At 36.1% G+C, this 16,102-nt stretch overlaps 1 protein-coding gene across 1 annotated transcript in view; it reads left to right on the forward strand.

Annotated features, from left to right (window-relative positions):
- The first annotated feature begins 300 nt into the window (after nt 1–300).
- Nucleotides 301–16,102, forward strand: part of LOC140750771 (parapinopsin) — a 43,013-nt gene continuing 27,211 nt past the window's right edge. The window contains exons 1-2 of the mRNA XM_073084523.1: nt 301–477; nt 13,021–13,180. Of these exons, the coding sequence (XP_072940624.1) occupies nt 301–477; nt 13,021–13,180 (337 nt within the window). The remainder of the gene's footprint in view (nt 478–13,020; nt 13,181–16,102) is intronic.

Raw genomic sequence — 16,102 nt, forward strand, 5'->3', positions numbered from 1 at the left:
AATCAACCCCAGATAGGATTAGAGTCCTACCTTAAGTCGCAGGTGTCTTGTTACTTCTGAGGGCTAAGTTGAAGCGCTTAGCCCATTTTATAAGGCAGGAGTAAAAATTAATGATGAGAGTAACTAATAAACAGGTAAAACCGTCACAGATACAACCCTTTAGATAACCTTTTCTTACTTTTCTAATTTAAACCACTCTTTCCAGGTACTCCTACATTTCACATATTACAAGGAATACGAAAACTAAAGTGTTGTGCAAGTGCAGTGCAGTGAAGTGAAGTGAAGTGTAGAATGTGAACGATGACGTCATTCCCGGAGCACTTCAACGACACGGTGGTAAAGGCGTATGACGAGGGGTTCCCCTTGTTGATGCCGAGATGGGGATACGTGGTCTCTGCTTTCGTGCTCTTCCTAATCGGATTCTTCGGGTTCTTCCTCAACCTGATGGTTATTTTGCTGATGTTCAAGGATCGTCAGGTAATTAACCCCTCATATTTTTATGGTTCGATTAGGCTACTCATATGTTTCGATTATTTTTTTTATAATATAGGAGTAGCAGACGAGCATGCAGTCCACCAGATGGTAAGTGGCTACTGCCGCCCATGGACATCTGTAATCAACCTCAGATAGGATTAGATATTCCTACTTGAGGTCGGCCACAGATGCGCCGCTACCCCTGAGGACTAAGCTGGAACGCCTCGGAAAGTGTATCTCTTACCACACCCTTCAAAACGGAAGATAGCAGCGCCTATTACTGCTGTTTATAGGCAGAAATAGGTGTGGCGGTGGTGCCGCCGGAGTCGAACCACAAAGAGTTCTACCACCTTCAAAATTGTAGCGTTAATGTATTTAGGTCGTTTACCGCTTACCGCCATTAAAGCCGCTTTTTGTTTCATATTATTATTATGTTCAATAAAGAGTAAATAAATAAAACAATAGTATAATTTTGTTAGAAAAGCAGAGATACGTAGAAAATATCTACAAAAGTAATCTATCTCGTAGCGATATGCTCGTTGCAAGTAGATCTCGTTTCAGGCTTTATTAGAACAGCACAAATTGGAACCTTTGATAAGCAAAATAGAAAGATACTTTATCGCCTTGAAATTGAATGAAACCACCAAAGAATGATTCAATCATTTATTTTCTGAATTCTTGACAAACAAAATACATTATTAGAGAAAAATTACGTATAAATACCGAATACTACGTAATTTACGTCATAAATAAATAAGTATTTTAAACATTTTGGGGACATTTTAGAACGAAGACGTTTCAATTCCCAACAACAATTTCAATTCCCAAAACTGGTTACACTTTCTTGTTAGGAGTGATCAATCTAAGTATTTAATTAATCTAAGATTGGAACTTGGATAGTCTTCGTTAATTAGCTAGTTGAGTTCAGTTCAGTATATTTTAGGAATTGGAAATGTGGTCTCAAAAAATATTTTGTAAAAGTAGTGGCTTTTAAAACTGCTTATGGTCTTCATTGTTCACAAGTGGAACGGGCTCATCAAAATTTTGTTTAACTTCCCAATGGAAGGAGGTTATCTATTCGTCACGTACATCGATATACTACTAATAAAGACGAAAATGTCATTGGTCACGTATTTTTTTATTACTATCATAGGCACTTGCAAGTATATGAAATTAATTAAAAATTCAGTAATGGCTCTTTTCCTTATTTTTCTAAAAATGTGTTTTATGTCGTACAATTCGTACGAATTCTTGTCATGAAATATTATTTTGGAGAACACGAAATTCTATGTAATAGAATTTATTACTACTCTGAGGTTGGCCATAGATGCGCTACCCTTGAGGACTAAGGACTACCTCGGAAAAGTATATCTCCTTTAAAAATGTACTTTTCATTTCTTCTATTAACTTTGCGTACCTACGTAAATTATTATTAAACGGAATATAGAGTTAGGGGACTGTATGTATGTATGTATGTATTAATGTATGTGATTTTAAGATAAGATGTGTCGTTAGATTCTTCTTGACAGCGCGAGTATAGATAGATATAGGAACATAAAACATAGTAATAATTCAGATAATTAAAATGGCTTACTTTATTAGCATACTAGCTGACCCGGAAAACTTTGTACCGCCTCAAAATCTATTTATCAAATATATTTCATATAAAATATAGCCTTTGTTACTCGTGGATAATGTAGCTATCGAATGGTGAAACAATTTCTAAAATCGGTCCAGTAGTTTTTGAGCCTATTCATTACAACCAAACAAACAAACAAAGTTTTCTTCTTTATAATATAATATTAGTAAACAAATTTTGTAGTTGGGTTTTTGGTTTGCTATTTTTTACGAAAATAAATATGTCCATCGTACAACTCGCAAGCAACACAGATTAAATACGACCACCAAAAAAGGCTTTTCCCAAATGTAATTACGTTCTAGCTATCTAAAATAGATATTTTTGACTTGTAATTCCCACCATAACTCACTGGCTAGTCTATATTTCAATTTTCAGTTCAAAATAAATATGCAGACTAAAATTCTATTTTTATACGAATTTACCAGAGATGCTCCGAATATTCGTTTGGTATTCGGTATTCGGCGTATTCGGCATCTTTTTGCTATTTGTATTCGGCCGAATTATTCGTTTTTGGTGCAATCACACTTCAAATCAACATTTATTTTGATACCTCAAGTCAACACATTTATTATTTAATCTATAGTTAGTATAGTCAACATTTATTTTAAACCTTAAATCAGTATTTATTTTTCAAACTCAAATCAACATTTTAAGCAAATTGACAATAAAGAAATGGTAAACCGAACAATTCGGCCGAATATTCGGTTCGGTAAAGGTTAAACCGAATATTATTCGGTATTCGGTTATTCGGTGAAACCACTATTCGGCGTATTTCTAGTATTTATTTACGATATTTTAATAGGTTGACAAGGAAGTTCTCTTCCTTATAATAGACTTATTATTAATGTAGAATATATTGTTGTTAACAACAATTTTTAATACCTTTTTGATAGTTATAAACAAAGAATTCAGGACACTTTGAAGTCGCTGAAATAAATGATACTTTTTATTGAATGAACCTCCGAGGATACATTTACCGACGAACATACCTTTTAATGGTGTGAAAAAAATTGGGGCGAACAAAACTCCCTTTTTTCGAAAGTATTAAAACAATAAGGCCAGAAACATGTGAAATCGTTTTATTGTATGTACACTCTCATTTGTAGTATACTAATTGCCTTACTCCTTGTTCTTATTAAAGGTACCAGTCTCCACGGTAGCTTAGTACCTGTGTCTTAACACACGCTCAATAAGCGACAAAGAATTAATTTACTACTAGATTAACTGTACACCCATTAATTACTTTTATATGGAGTTGATTACAGATGTCTAAGAGCGATAGTTGCCATCAGTGAACTGCATGACAGTTTGCTACTTCTGCATTAAAAAAATCGACTGCATTCTTATACTCCTAGGAAAAACTTATTTCCCTATCAAAATCTTTTAACTGGGTCAAACCAAAACGAAAACTCTGATCCGCCTGTGAGCTAAACTATTGTATGTAAGGAATTCTGACATAACGTGTATGTATGTATGTAGGTATGTTTGTATACGTGCTGGAAGGGTATTAACGTCCCGTACGTCGTTTTTTTTCGAACACGAATTAAGCTTCAATTTCAGTCTCAAAGCAATCGATTCTGTATCGAGGTTCGAATGTGTTGTTATGAAACACAGTATCTAGGTGGCGAAATTCGTTTTTAAAACCTTATTAGGTAATTGTTAGTAACATCGTTATCATCGTCAATACTATATTGTCTCACTGCTGGGCATGGATCTCCTCTCAAAGTGAACGGGATGTACGTCATAGTCCTCCGAGATGACCAAAACTAGATGGGTGTCACACTCTTGATACACTCTTGAGTAACATTTTGTAAACATTTTTAGGCGTGTCTGTTTCCTCAGAATGTTTTATTTCGTCCTATTATGGAAGATCAAGAGTAATACGCGCAGTTTATTTTAATTTGGTAAATTAAAAAGCTGGTTGTAAGAAATAAAAAGTTTAGGTCAATAATAAGTATGTCCTTTATTACATGACGTTTATATTCTTCTCAGCCTTACCTCATGTGCCTATTTATATAGAACATTGTAATATTTTGTACAGAACAACTTGTACAGAACAGAACTCATGTATAAAGTCTGCGTAGTTTGCCTACCTTACCATCTAAGTACACCAGGGGGCCTAGCCAAGTTGACATTCTACAGTCGCTTGCGCTGTAGAAACGCTATAGAAACGCTAAAATGTATGAAATTATCAATGATCACGTGATCAAAATAGCAAAGTAGAAAAGTCGTAGCCAAGTTACACGATAGAATAGAACGCTAGCGATTCTACAATGCTCATGTCATCGCTTTTTTCCATACAAATGACAATCTTTGACAACCTTTCAACAACCTTTTGACTTTTTTGTCAAATTTGTTAGCGAAGCGTATTCTAAGATAAATGTCATAGTGAGCGATCGCGCCGACCCTGTAGAAAACGTAAACGCTAATAAAATGACGGATATTGTATCAGCTGTTTGTTACTTCACGACGCGCTATCACTGCATTATAGACTTTAATTACTTTTGATCATTTGAAAATGTATACTTTAAATGTGTTGAAATTTGAATATGGCTCTCTATAACTAGGGTACCCTAAAATATTATAGAAATGTATTACACAGTCGTTTTTCTATTTTAAATTAATAGGAGCATATAATATAATAGATAGATACGATAGAACATAGAGTTATTCCAGTGTTTAAATAAAAATATTGTCTCAGTTTAACTGTTTTATTGCATAATTATTAATGCTTCTCATATTAGCTTTACTTGTAACTAAACCATTTATTTACATCTTAAAAAAAATTATAATATTAATATCTGTATCCTATTTTTCATTATTATCTCCTGTTTTAATAGCAATCTCCCTGTCTAAGCATAAAGCTAGTGGTTATGAGGTTTCATTTGTTGGCATGGCATGTGTGGTATACACCCAGTGGCATTTTCATTTATAATAATTGCCTCCTTGGAATCCGCTCCTACGATGGAAGAAGATCCTGAGTAGCCCTACTTTTGATGAGCTTTAAAGTGCGGGTGGAATTCATAAGTTCACTAGAAGTTCATTGGAGTGTCTTTATATGAACGAGTATATGATTTTAGTTTATTTGTCACTTTCTCTCTCACCGTTGTCTCTGTGGCATAAGCATTTTCGATTGGAAGCGCTGTATGATGTCCAAGTTTGAGTTGGATGCGGTTCCCCCAAAGTTCGGATCCATATGACCATATCGGTTTTAGTATGGATTTGTAGTAGACAAGTTCGTTGCTGAGAGACTTTCGTGCCATGAGCCAGTAAATCTTAACAAGTTGGACGTCCAGATATTTTCCTTTGGGCATACGTATCCTAAATTACAAGTACAAGTAGGTAATTTTATACAAAATACATGCAATCGCTGTAACTGTCATTAGTAATATCGCTATAAACAATTTGTATACTCTTTGTAAACAATCACTAATCACCATAGTTACCGTCCATAAACACATTATTAAGTTTAGTTTTTGCAAATAATTTTAAATAATAAAATACATGTGCTATAAAATATGGTATATTTTTTTATTTATATTATGATGATATATTGTAATATTACTATTAAATAATTAATCATTACCATGTAGCTATTTTGGCTGGTGTAGAAACCAGACGATATTGTATTTGACGCCTAATTGATGTAAATGTGATAGCTAACCATAGACTTATCATATATGTAGAATGATATTAGCTAACGAATAGAATAGAAAACGAATAGAATGCAAAGTTTGTAACATGGCTAGCCCCCCAGTAGCCAATAATTGGACAGTGAGACTAGATAAACAAAGAAATTTGTTTCAGTTTTTTATTTGCACCGAATACCCGTAACACATCGAATCGAAGTCAATGAAACGAAACGGAACAAAACGGAACGGAAAATAAAATAAATAAAACGACCGCGATGCCGATTGCAAACGGAATAAAGAGTAGGGAGGGTACGGAGCTCTGTAACTGTAGTCCAAAAATATAGGATCCGAAATAAAACATATCTGAAACCGTAACCGAATCCGATATATATATATATATATATATATATTTTTTATAATATAAGAGTAGCAGACGAGCATGCAGTCCACCTGATGGTAAGTGGCTACTGCCCCCCATGGACATATGTAATCAACCCCAGACAGGATTAGATATTCCTACCTGAGGTCGGCCACAGATGCGCCGCTACCCCTGAGGACTAAGCTGGAACGCCTCGGAAAAGTGTGCCTCCCTTACCACACCCTTCAAAACGGAACACAGCAGCACCTAACACTGCTGTTATTAGGCAGAAATAGGTGTGGCGGTGGTGCCGCCGGAGTCGAACCACAAAGGGTTCTGCCACCTTCAAAAAACTTTACAAATAAAATTAAAACATTATTTATTTGCATTTTCTTCAGTTACTTTACAAATAAAATTAAAACATTATCTATTTGCACAATCCAATTCCAAATTTAGTATCCGAAACTATTGAATAATCCGAATCCAAAAAAAAGTATCCGTAACCGTATCCAAAACCGATACTTTTATGGCGACTCTACGGAAGTTTTATTAACAAATTGCATATTAGGTACTAACTTCGAACTGAGACAATCGCGGTACTCACTGGGCATGATTACTTAGCCCGGAATATCTTCCTTTGTCAAATCTTTAATAGATCCGTATCAATATCCAGATCCGAAATTTTATACCTAACATCCCTAATAAAAAGATTTTCTTTTCAGTCCTTACATGTTTAGGTACGAGTGTATTCTCATAAAATTGTCTTTTCTTTAGAAACAGATGAGCTTCAATTAAAATAACTTTGAGATTTCTATTTATTTAAGTTTCCAACGTTTTATATAAAGGCTTATAAATAAATTGATGAGGTTGAATGTAAAAACATACTCACTAATACAACTAAATTACATAACATATAGTCATGAAATTTGGTACACATGTTCAATATTCATGTACAATATTCTTATAAAAGTATAATATAAACGTAGTTTATTTCAAAGTAAATGAAAATTTGAAATTTGAAATGTGAATAAATGAAATTTTCTAATCAACCTTCCCGGGGTTGCTTAGGTAATATAAGAAACTATATAGGTATTCACTTTTATAAGTCTCTCTTTACTATTTTATTTAGGTAATAAACCTCATTCGTAAGAATAAAATTAGGTTATAATATTAAATTTATTATTATAAAAGTTGTATAAATACGATTCGATGCCGAAGGAAATGAAATTAAATATATTTATTTTGTATAGGTCAACGACGGCACTTACAAATTGTCAGTTACAATATTTTTCTTAAACTACTACCGGATCGGAACGCGACCTCTACTGAGAAGATCCGGTAAGAAACTCAGTAGGTTTGTCTTTTTTTTTTATAATAATTATTCTCTTTTTCTTAATGCCATCATTTTTACATATAATTAATAAAGCATTAGCTCCAGTATCTTGCTTTACATTTATCTAAAAAAGAAGTTTGTTCAGCAAGATACGCTACACTTTGACATTTTCTTAATTAATTTATAATTTTGTTATTGATCAGTCCCAAGCTGTTTTATCATCAATATAATCAGGTGTGAAGATTTACGATTTAGTCCTCAGTAAAAGGCATCGATGGATTTCTTTAAATTGGATTCTAATTTTATCTGAAGTTGATAAAAATGCCCATCAGCGGCAATTACCACTCGTCAGCAGGTGGCTTTCTCTTCTGGTACCTCTGTTATTGGCCACTTTTGGTCAAAATGATGTGCCGCAGGTTCCACCAAATTTTCATTTATTTTTTTATTTTTAGTATTTTTTGTTATATCAATAAGTGTGGACCGGTACTAAATAAACATTAAAACTCCTTATATATATTTTGTCGACATATGAATATAAATAGGTTCCTTGCATATATAAATAAACTTTAATTTACCTTAATATCCCTATATATGGCTTTTTATTAAAAACCTCAGAACATCAAACAAAAAATCGTAAAGCTGCAAACAAAGTAGATTGTGCGAAGGAAGCTTACAGACTCGACGTCGTATAACAAACAATCCTTTCCAAACAGCCTAAGCCCCCGTGAGATGTTACATGAGCTTGTTCTTAATTGTTCACAAATCAGCAGGGATGTTAGAAAGTTACTTTTATACATGTCGTGATATGAAGATGTTAGCATATTGATGTTTATATGAAGATGATAGCAGTGATAGCCTAGTGGCTAAGAAACTCGGCCTCTCGATCGAGGGGTCCGAGGTTCAAATCCCAGGCACGCACCTCTGATTTTTCGAAATTATGTGCGTATTAGAAATTAATTATCACTTGCCAAAAAGGTGAAGGAAAACATCGTGAGGAAACCTGCACACCGAAAAGATTTATTAAAAAAAATCTCTAAGGTATGTGAAGTCTACCAATACGCACTTGGCCAGCGCGGTGGACTATGGCCGAATCCTTCTCACTTTGAGAGAAGACCCATGCCCAGCAGTGGGACAATAAAGGGTTGATGATAATGATCAGCAGGGATGTAAGAATTTTGATTTTATATATCTCGTGATATAAAGATACATACGATTTCCTAGTTCTGACACAATCCGCTAGGGGCGTTTAGCTTGAAATTGTATGGGCAAATACGTAAACAAATACCAAAACAGTCATATTTGTCGAAACGTAAAAACTCATGGTAAGGATTCAGCTGTAAGTATCTTCATACTTAAATGCAGACTTTGCTTAAGAGCTGCAGTACATAACCAGTCACTATTGTTGATATAATAACTTTCAAAGAAGCTGTATTCATATCTTACACATAACTTTTCAATCCTTCGACTTTGTACCTACTGTTTGGAACTTGTAAGTAGCCCACGCAATCGTCAACGGCTTATAGAGTTTATTTTTAAGCATTTAACACTGTTTTCTTTTAAGCATTAAGTTGAAGGTCTTGAAGGTGATAGAACTCTTTGGAGTTCGACTCCGGCGGCACCACCACACCTATTTCTGCCTCATAACAGCAGTATTAGGCGCTGCTGTTTTCCGTTTTGAAGGGTGGCAGCGGACGGGAATTCAGTTCACCTGAAATATATGGCTATTGCAGCCCATAATCATGTGTAAGATAGGATTCGATATTTCTACCTCGACCACAGATGTGCCGCTTCTCCTGAGGACTAAGCTGGAACGCCTCGGAAAAGTGTATCTCCCTTACCATGCCATCAAACCAGAACACAGCAGCTCTCAACACTGCTGTTATGAGGCAGATATAGATATAGTTTTACACAATTCTAGAACGAATTTTGATTTGATATTATACCGTTAATTAAGCAAACGCCATTACGTAAATTCACGTACCCCGATCAACTAGCGTACCCCTAAGGGTACACTTTGAGAACCCTACTCTAATAATTTTTCCACTCTTAAAGGCCGTCAAAATAAGTATACAGGAAAATGTCTCCCCGTCAAACACACGTAGTCAAGTGTGATGTTATGGGGCACGTTGTGTAAGAAATAGCTGTTGTTTTTATTAAGGGCTACTTAAGGAAGGTCACGGTTTTTGTATCTGGCGGTGACAGATGATAGAAACTGATTCACCTGGGAATTTCAGCGTTTCAGTACATTTTTCAGATGTATAAAACCTTTGTTTAAGTTTAACAAAATTATGTAAAAATATAAAAGGTTCATGAATTATCCAGCCTTCGAAAATATAATTTAGAAAATTTATTCCTTTTGATACCAAGTAGCTTAGTAATATGAAATTCGGTCCTCATCGTTAACTTTTTTTTTATAATATGGAGTAGTAGACGAGCATGCAGTCCTGAACCTGAACCACAAAAAGTTCTACCACCATCACGCCTAAGTGATCTCGTGTCGCCTGACATATGACGCCTGATAAGATTGACGGTACATGGATCGACCATCTCTTTCGCCTTTGCCCCTCAATCTCTTGCGTTCTACTTTGCCAGTTGCACCCAGTAACAAGGAAGAAAAATAGAGCCCTTTGTGAATCGACTCCTGAAACACCAGCAAACCTGTTTTTTCCTTATAACATGGAAAAGCCAGCTTATACGAGGAATCCTTAACTAACTGACCCATGAAGTCGAACTGACTCATGACCCAAATGTTAGCTGATGTTGATTTCAGATTTTTATTGGGGTCCACATAAGGTGAACTGCATGCTTGTTTGCTACAAAAAGACGCATACAACAGCTTTAAACTGACCTCCCTCTCACTGGGTCAAGGGTTAATAAATAATTGGCCAAGTTCCGAACTTGTACGGTGGGTTCCGCACAAACTTTCAATTTTGTATTTTTAGTATTTGTTATCGTAGCAGCCATAGAAATGCATTGTGAACCTTTGAACTGTCTACCTATTACGTTTCAACAGGTAATGCGTGTTTCGAAAATTTCGAAAAATAGCGGTGTCTTGTATGGCGACCTCCATTTATTTTTAAGGTTTTTATTTTTGTTAGTTGTAGCCATTATGCATAGTCTGCAAATTCAAGTGTCTATCTATTATGGTTCACCAGATGTGATAGACAGACAGCGGAGTAATAGTGTTCCGTTTTTAACCTTTAAGTACGAAAAATCTGATGAAACAGCTCCAAGTACAAGGTTTATTAGGGGTCGCTACCACCGGACACGACTCCATCCCTTAGATCTACTCTAGGTATACATATTTCATATCATTTTATCTATCTACTGACGCAAATATCAAATACTTAGACACGTGACTCCGTTCTCAAATATCTATTGCTAGGTCCGAGAAATAGATATTCGTGTCATTTTAGGATGACCGGATTCCTATCACGTTTGCGATAGTTACATAAGCAATCATTCTGTTGCTTAAACTACAGAGTAGTTGCTGGTCGACATATCTAACATTTTATAAACAATATCTTATGTATCCTATATAATATCTATATCCGTACCAATAAGTCGAAAATGTATACTTTTCATTGCAGCTTTTTGTACCTATTGGTAAAATTTACTTAAAATTACATTGCGTGTGTGCGGTAATAAAGGCCCGTTAACTTACCTATTTATTCGCCCTAAAAATTAAACAATCCTAATGCTTATTGTTGCTAAAAATATATACATTTGTTTATGTATATTTATATATGAAGATACACTTATTAACATATTCATGCCGGTAACCATATAATATCGTATATAAACGCCAAATACTAGCACAATTGCAAATTCATTGAATATTAATCAAACTCTGCACACAATACGTATACACATTCTTTATTAATTGCACTACCTTATTCATAGAGACCAATTCCCGCCAGAGGTCGCTAAATTAGCCATTGTCTTGAAAATGCAAGAAAACCGAAATAAATGATGTGGTGAGGGAGACACATTAGGCATTTCAAGTGTGGGCAACCGTAGTCTGTGGTAGACAGGGTAGCTATGTCTGTGGTCGGCCTCGGGGAAGACCTCAATCTTATTTGCGGTTGACTACAGATGTCTATGAATGACAGTGAACTTCAATTGGTAATTTGCTAGTCCAATTTAAAAAAAAAAGTCTAACAAAATCAACAAAATTGTTTAAAAAACGTCACTTTCGTCTATACTAAGTCGAAATGCATATATCTCTACTTTACGCCAAGAAAGTATTGCTTCAAACGTAAAGCCGCTGTTTTAAGACAGAAATAGATGCGACGGTGGTACCTCTGCCCCACAACACTTATATCACTTTTGCCTCGTAACAATGTTTGTTCCTTTTTTTCTTTACAAGGGGGCAACCTTCAAAAGGTACCCGACATCCAGAGTCCTCCAAGCGTAATGCTCCGATCGGGCTCTACCCTGGGGGAGCACTTTTCGCTCCTTCATCTGGTGTTCACGACGGTATGCGACCACACATACCGCCGTCCTTCCCGGGGTCGCTTACCGGACGGTTCGAGCTCATACTCTTGCCGCCTGCAACCCCGGAAGCTCCCTTTTAGTCCCCTCTTACGACAGGCAGGGGAGATACCGTAGCCCTATTCTAGTCCCGGAACCACAGGGACAAATAATGTTTATACCTAAGTACACTTATCAAACCGGATCATTTAACACGACTCTCGAAGACAGAAATAACTTTCAGGCAGCGCTTAACGCAGCTGTTCTAAGTCAGAAATAAACACTTTTAGGAAACCTAAATCCCAAATCTTTTCCTGATCGAAAACGAGTAGTAATTTTTTGCCGAATAAACTATTTTCTTTCTTTCTTTCTAATCCATTTTTAATAGTCACTTAAAAACAAATTACGTGAGGGTTGAAACAGTTATCTTTAGTACTGGATCTCTCTTTTCTGGAAATATTACTGGAAGCCAATAGAATAATTACTGGCCAAAATGTTGTCTACAGGATCATCATTATTTTTATTAGTTGTAACTAGCGTCAATGTACATATAACAGAAGAAACATATTTCTACCTTATAACAGCAGTGTTAAGCGCTGCTGTGTTCCGGTTTGAAGGGTGTGGTAAGGGAGACAGACTTTTCCGAGGCGTTCCAGCTTAGTCCTCAGAAGTAGCGGCGCATCTGTGGCTGACCTCAGGTAGGAATATCTATACCTATCTGGGGTTGATTACAGATGTCCATGGGCGGCAGTAGCCACGTACCTTCAGGTGGATTGCATGCTCGTCTGCTACTCCTATATTATAAAAAAAAACAGATCACAGACGTTTTGTCACTTCTAAAGACTGAGAGAGTTGTCTCATATGTAAGTTAGCCAGCATCCACATCCTTTCTCTGAAACGCCGAACTGCTTCACACTAGAAATAGCTGTGGTGGTGATAGCTTCAAAACTGTAGACTAAGTTAGAATATACGAGTATCATATAAATGTCAGCTACATATCAGCCACTTGCCGTGAAAGTATCACATCCATCAAAGATGTGAAATCTGCTGCATGTACAGTACACCTAAACCAGAACCAGAACCTTAACTACGAAATATTTTCTCTTTCCAGCTCTGGACACCGTTGAACATAATCCTGTTCAACCTGGTGTGTTCAGACTTCTCTGTGTCGGTGTTGGGCAACCCTTTGACCCTAATCTCCGCGCTATTCCATCGTTGGATCTTCGGGCACACCATGTGTGTGCTGTATGGGTTCTTCATGGCGTTACTGGGTAAGGAAACTTGTTTTATTTCCACTCATTCCCATTGGACTACAGTGCTGATGAGTACCAAGTGTATCTCAAGCCTTGTCTAAGAAATGCTCTATATTTCCGACATGTGGCATCTAGACTTTAGACTCTAGATTATAGTGTTAAAATAATAGGGTCATGACTCTAACTTTTTACCTAAATATTGACATTATGATTTTTATAATTGAAAAGAAATAATGTTATTATTACATTAACCACTATTTATCACACCATAAGAATCCCCAATCGACTGCTGGCTGTAGAGGAAACATGTATTTTTTGAATAATGTTTTAGAACAGAGTTTAGTTTAGAAAATATGCGCGGAGGAAAAAAATGTGATATTAATATGTGAGGAAACTGCCAAAAAAGCTGCCAAAATGCACAAAGCAAAAACCCCATACAATTGTTACTCAAAACATTAGATCAACATGAATATTCAAAATCAGATTCAATGAAAATCTTTTTCATACTCGAAAACAAACAATTATTTCAACCCACCTCGTTACAACTTTTAAAAACTACTTCACAATCTAGCTACCTTTTGTTGATCTAGGAAGTTCCGAGCAGATGAACTAGTTCTTAAATTATGCTGCATTCAAAGCCCAGCTGAATCCACTGCTTTTGAACTTTGTTGCAATTCAATGAACTGTTATCTCCGCTTCGAAAGTTTCTCACATACGCTTCTCATAGATAAGTTGACTTTTTTCTATGAATAGTGAAACTCTTTGTGGTTCGACTATGACGTCATCGCCACATATTGTTGCTGTATGAACTTTGTATGAGACAAGTCTTATATTGCGCTGCGTCGTCAATTTAGCGTCATGGCCTGAGAGGCGGCTTCTAAGACCTTACCGGCTTCCATCTCCATTTATATTTTATAAAAAAAGCTGTGTAGTGACGTCATTCTTCTAAGAAAATCCTATCACTTAATACACATACATATAAGGTGACTCGGGGTGTATAAAAATAACTGGCCCGTCATTCACCCTATTACATTTAGAATGACGTCACTCATCATGTTGCCATCCAAATCAAAGGTGTATACAAAATTTTAACTCGACCGGGTGGGGTTAACTGGTTTAAATACACAGTTTACAGATTGCGCACAAGATTTGATTCTCGCATACATAAGAAATAACAAAGCCAGTAAACTTGTAAAACGAAACAATGTAATCTATATTACAATGATTCAGCGAAAAAAGATCGTCATGATTTTCATTGATTACGATAATTCTCTTTCTAGAACGTCTCGGGCGGCAGAACTTAAAATATTGCCTGGAGCGCAAAATTTTAATCTTGCTAGGGACGCATGACCCTACGATACTGTTGATTATACAAATTTTTTTAGGGAACCCAAAGGGTAAAAACGGAACCCTATTACTAAGCCCGTAGTACTTTTCCGTCTATCATATGACTATCTTTTGAACCGTAATTAATAGACATTTGAAATTTTTACAGAGAATGTATAACGTTGGCCGCAAGAACAACAAATACTGAAAATAAAGAACCTAAAAATCAAATGTGGGTTGCCATACAAGAAACCTTAAGTGAAGGTGGTAAAACCCTTTATAGTTCGACTCCGGTGGCACCACCGCCACACCTATTTCTACCTAATAACAGCAGGGTCAGGCTCCGCCTTGTTGCGGTTTGAAGGGTGTGGTAAGGGAGAAAGACTTTTCTGAGGCCTTCCAGCTTAGTCCTCAGGGGTAGCGGCGCATGTGTGGCCGACCTCAGGTAGAAATATCTGGGGTTGATTACTGGGGTGGACTGCATGATCGTCTGCTACTCCTACTTTATAAAAAAAACCGCCTTATCTATTGAACCGTAATACGTAGATAGTTCAAATATTCACAATGAATTGTATTGTATACTTGTACTCTGATAACAAATAAGAAATAAATTAATATTTGTTACTACGGAACCCTCCATGTGAGCTCGACTCGCACTTAGCCAATTCTTAGGATATCTACATCCAGAAGTGTACTTATGCTGATGGATTGGATATCGATTAGGACAATTCACAAGAGACCCTAAGATCTCCATTATATTCAGATAATGTAACGTCATTAGATCTTATTTCTTCTCAAGGAAAATGAATTCGCTCAAAAAGCGCTTTATCATGAAAAAGTTATTCTTGGCTAAATATTGCCTTAATGTTCGCAATTTCATTCAAATTCAAACATTATTCCCTTCATTATGCCCTTCAAACATTATTTGAAGGTGGTAAAACCCTTTATGGTTCCTTCCCGGAGGCACCACCGACACAACTATTTATGTGTAATAAGACCAGTGACAAGTGCTGTTGTGTTCTCGCTTGAAAAGTGTGGTAAGGGAGACATACTTACTGTAGCGTTCCAGCTTAGTCCTCAGGGGTAACAAAAACACATATGTGGCCGACCTTAGCTAGATCTAATCTTATCTAGGGTTGATTGTAAATGTCCATGGGCGGTAGTAGCTTTTTACGATAGGTGAAATTAATGTTCGTCTACTACTACTATATTATAATAAATAAAAAAAAGATTTTAAATATACTGCATATTTACAACTTAAAACATGTACCTACTATCAATTTTCTTCAACCTAATTGTTCCGTTGAAACGCAAATGTTCGTGTTAAGCGGAAATCGGCAAATATTTAAGTAGTTTTTTTTACTTCCTACACAGCGTTCAATTGCTAAAGTTTTCAAGCTATTCGTATTTGAAACTGCGCTCCTTTCAATGTAAGTTGATTATTGAAAGTATGTAAGTTGATTAATGTATTTTGAAGGTGGTAGAACCCTTTGTGGTTCGACTCCGGCGGCACCACCGCCACACCTATTTCTACCTAATAACAGCAGTGTTAGGTGCTGCTGTGTTCCGGTTTGAAGGGTGTGGTAAGGGAGACAGACTTTTCCGAGGCGTTCC

Source organism: Epargyreus clarus, unplaced genomic scaffold, assembly GCF_041222505.1.
Source record: "Epargyreus clarus isolate Ecla_fem2 unplaced genomic scaffold, WU_Ecla_fem_2.2 ptg000001l, whole genome shotgun sequence".
NCBI classification, from domain to species: Eukaryota; Metazoa; Arthropoda; class Insecta; order Lepidoptera; family Hesperiidae; genus Epargyreus; species Epargyreus clarus.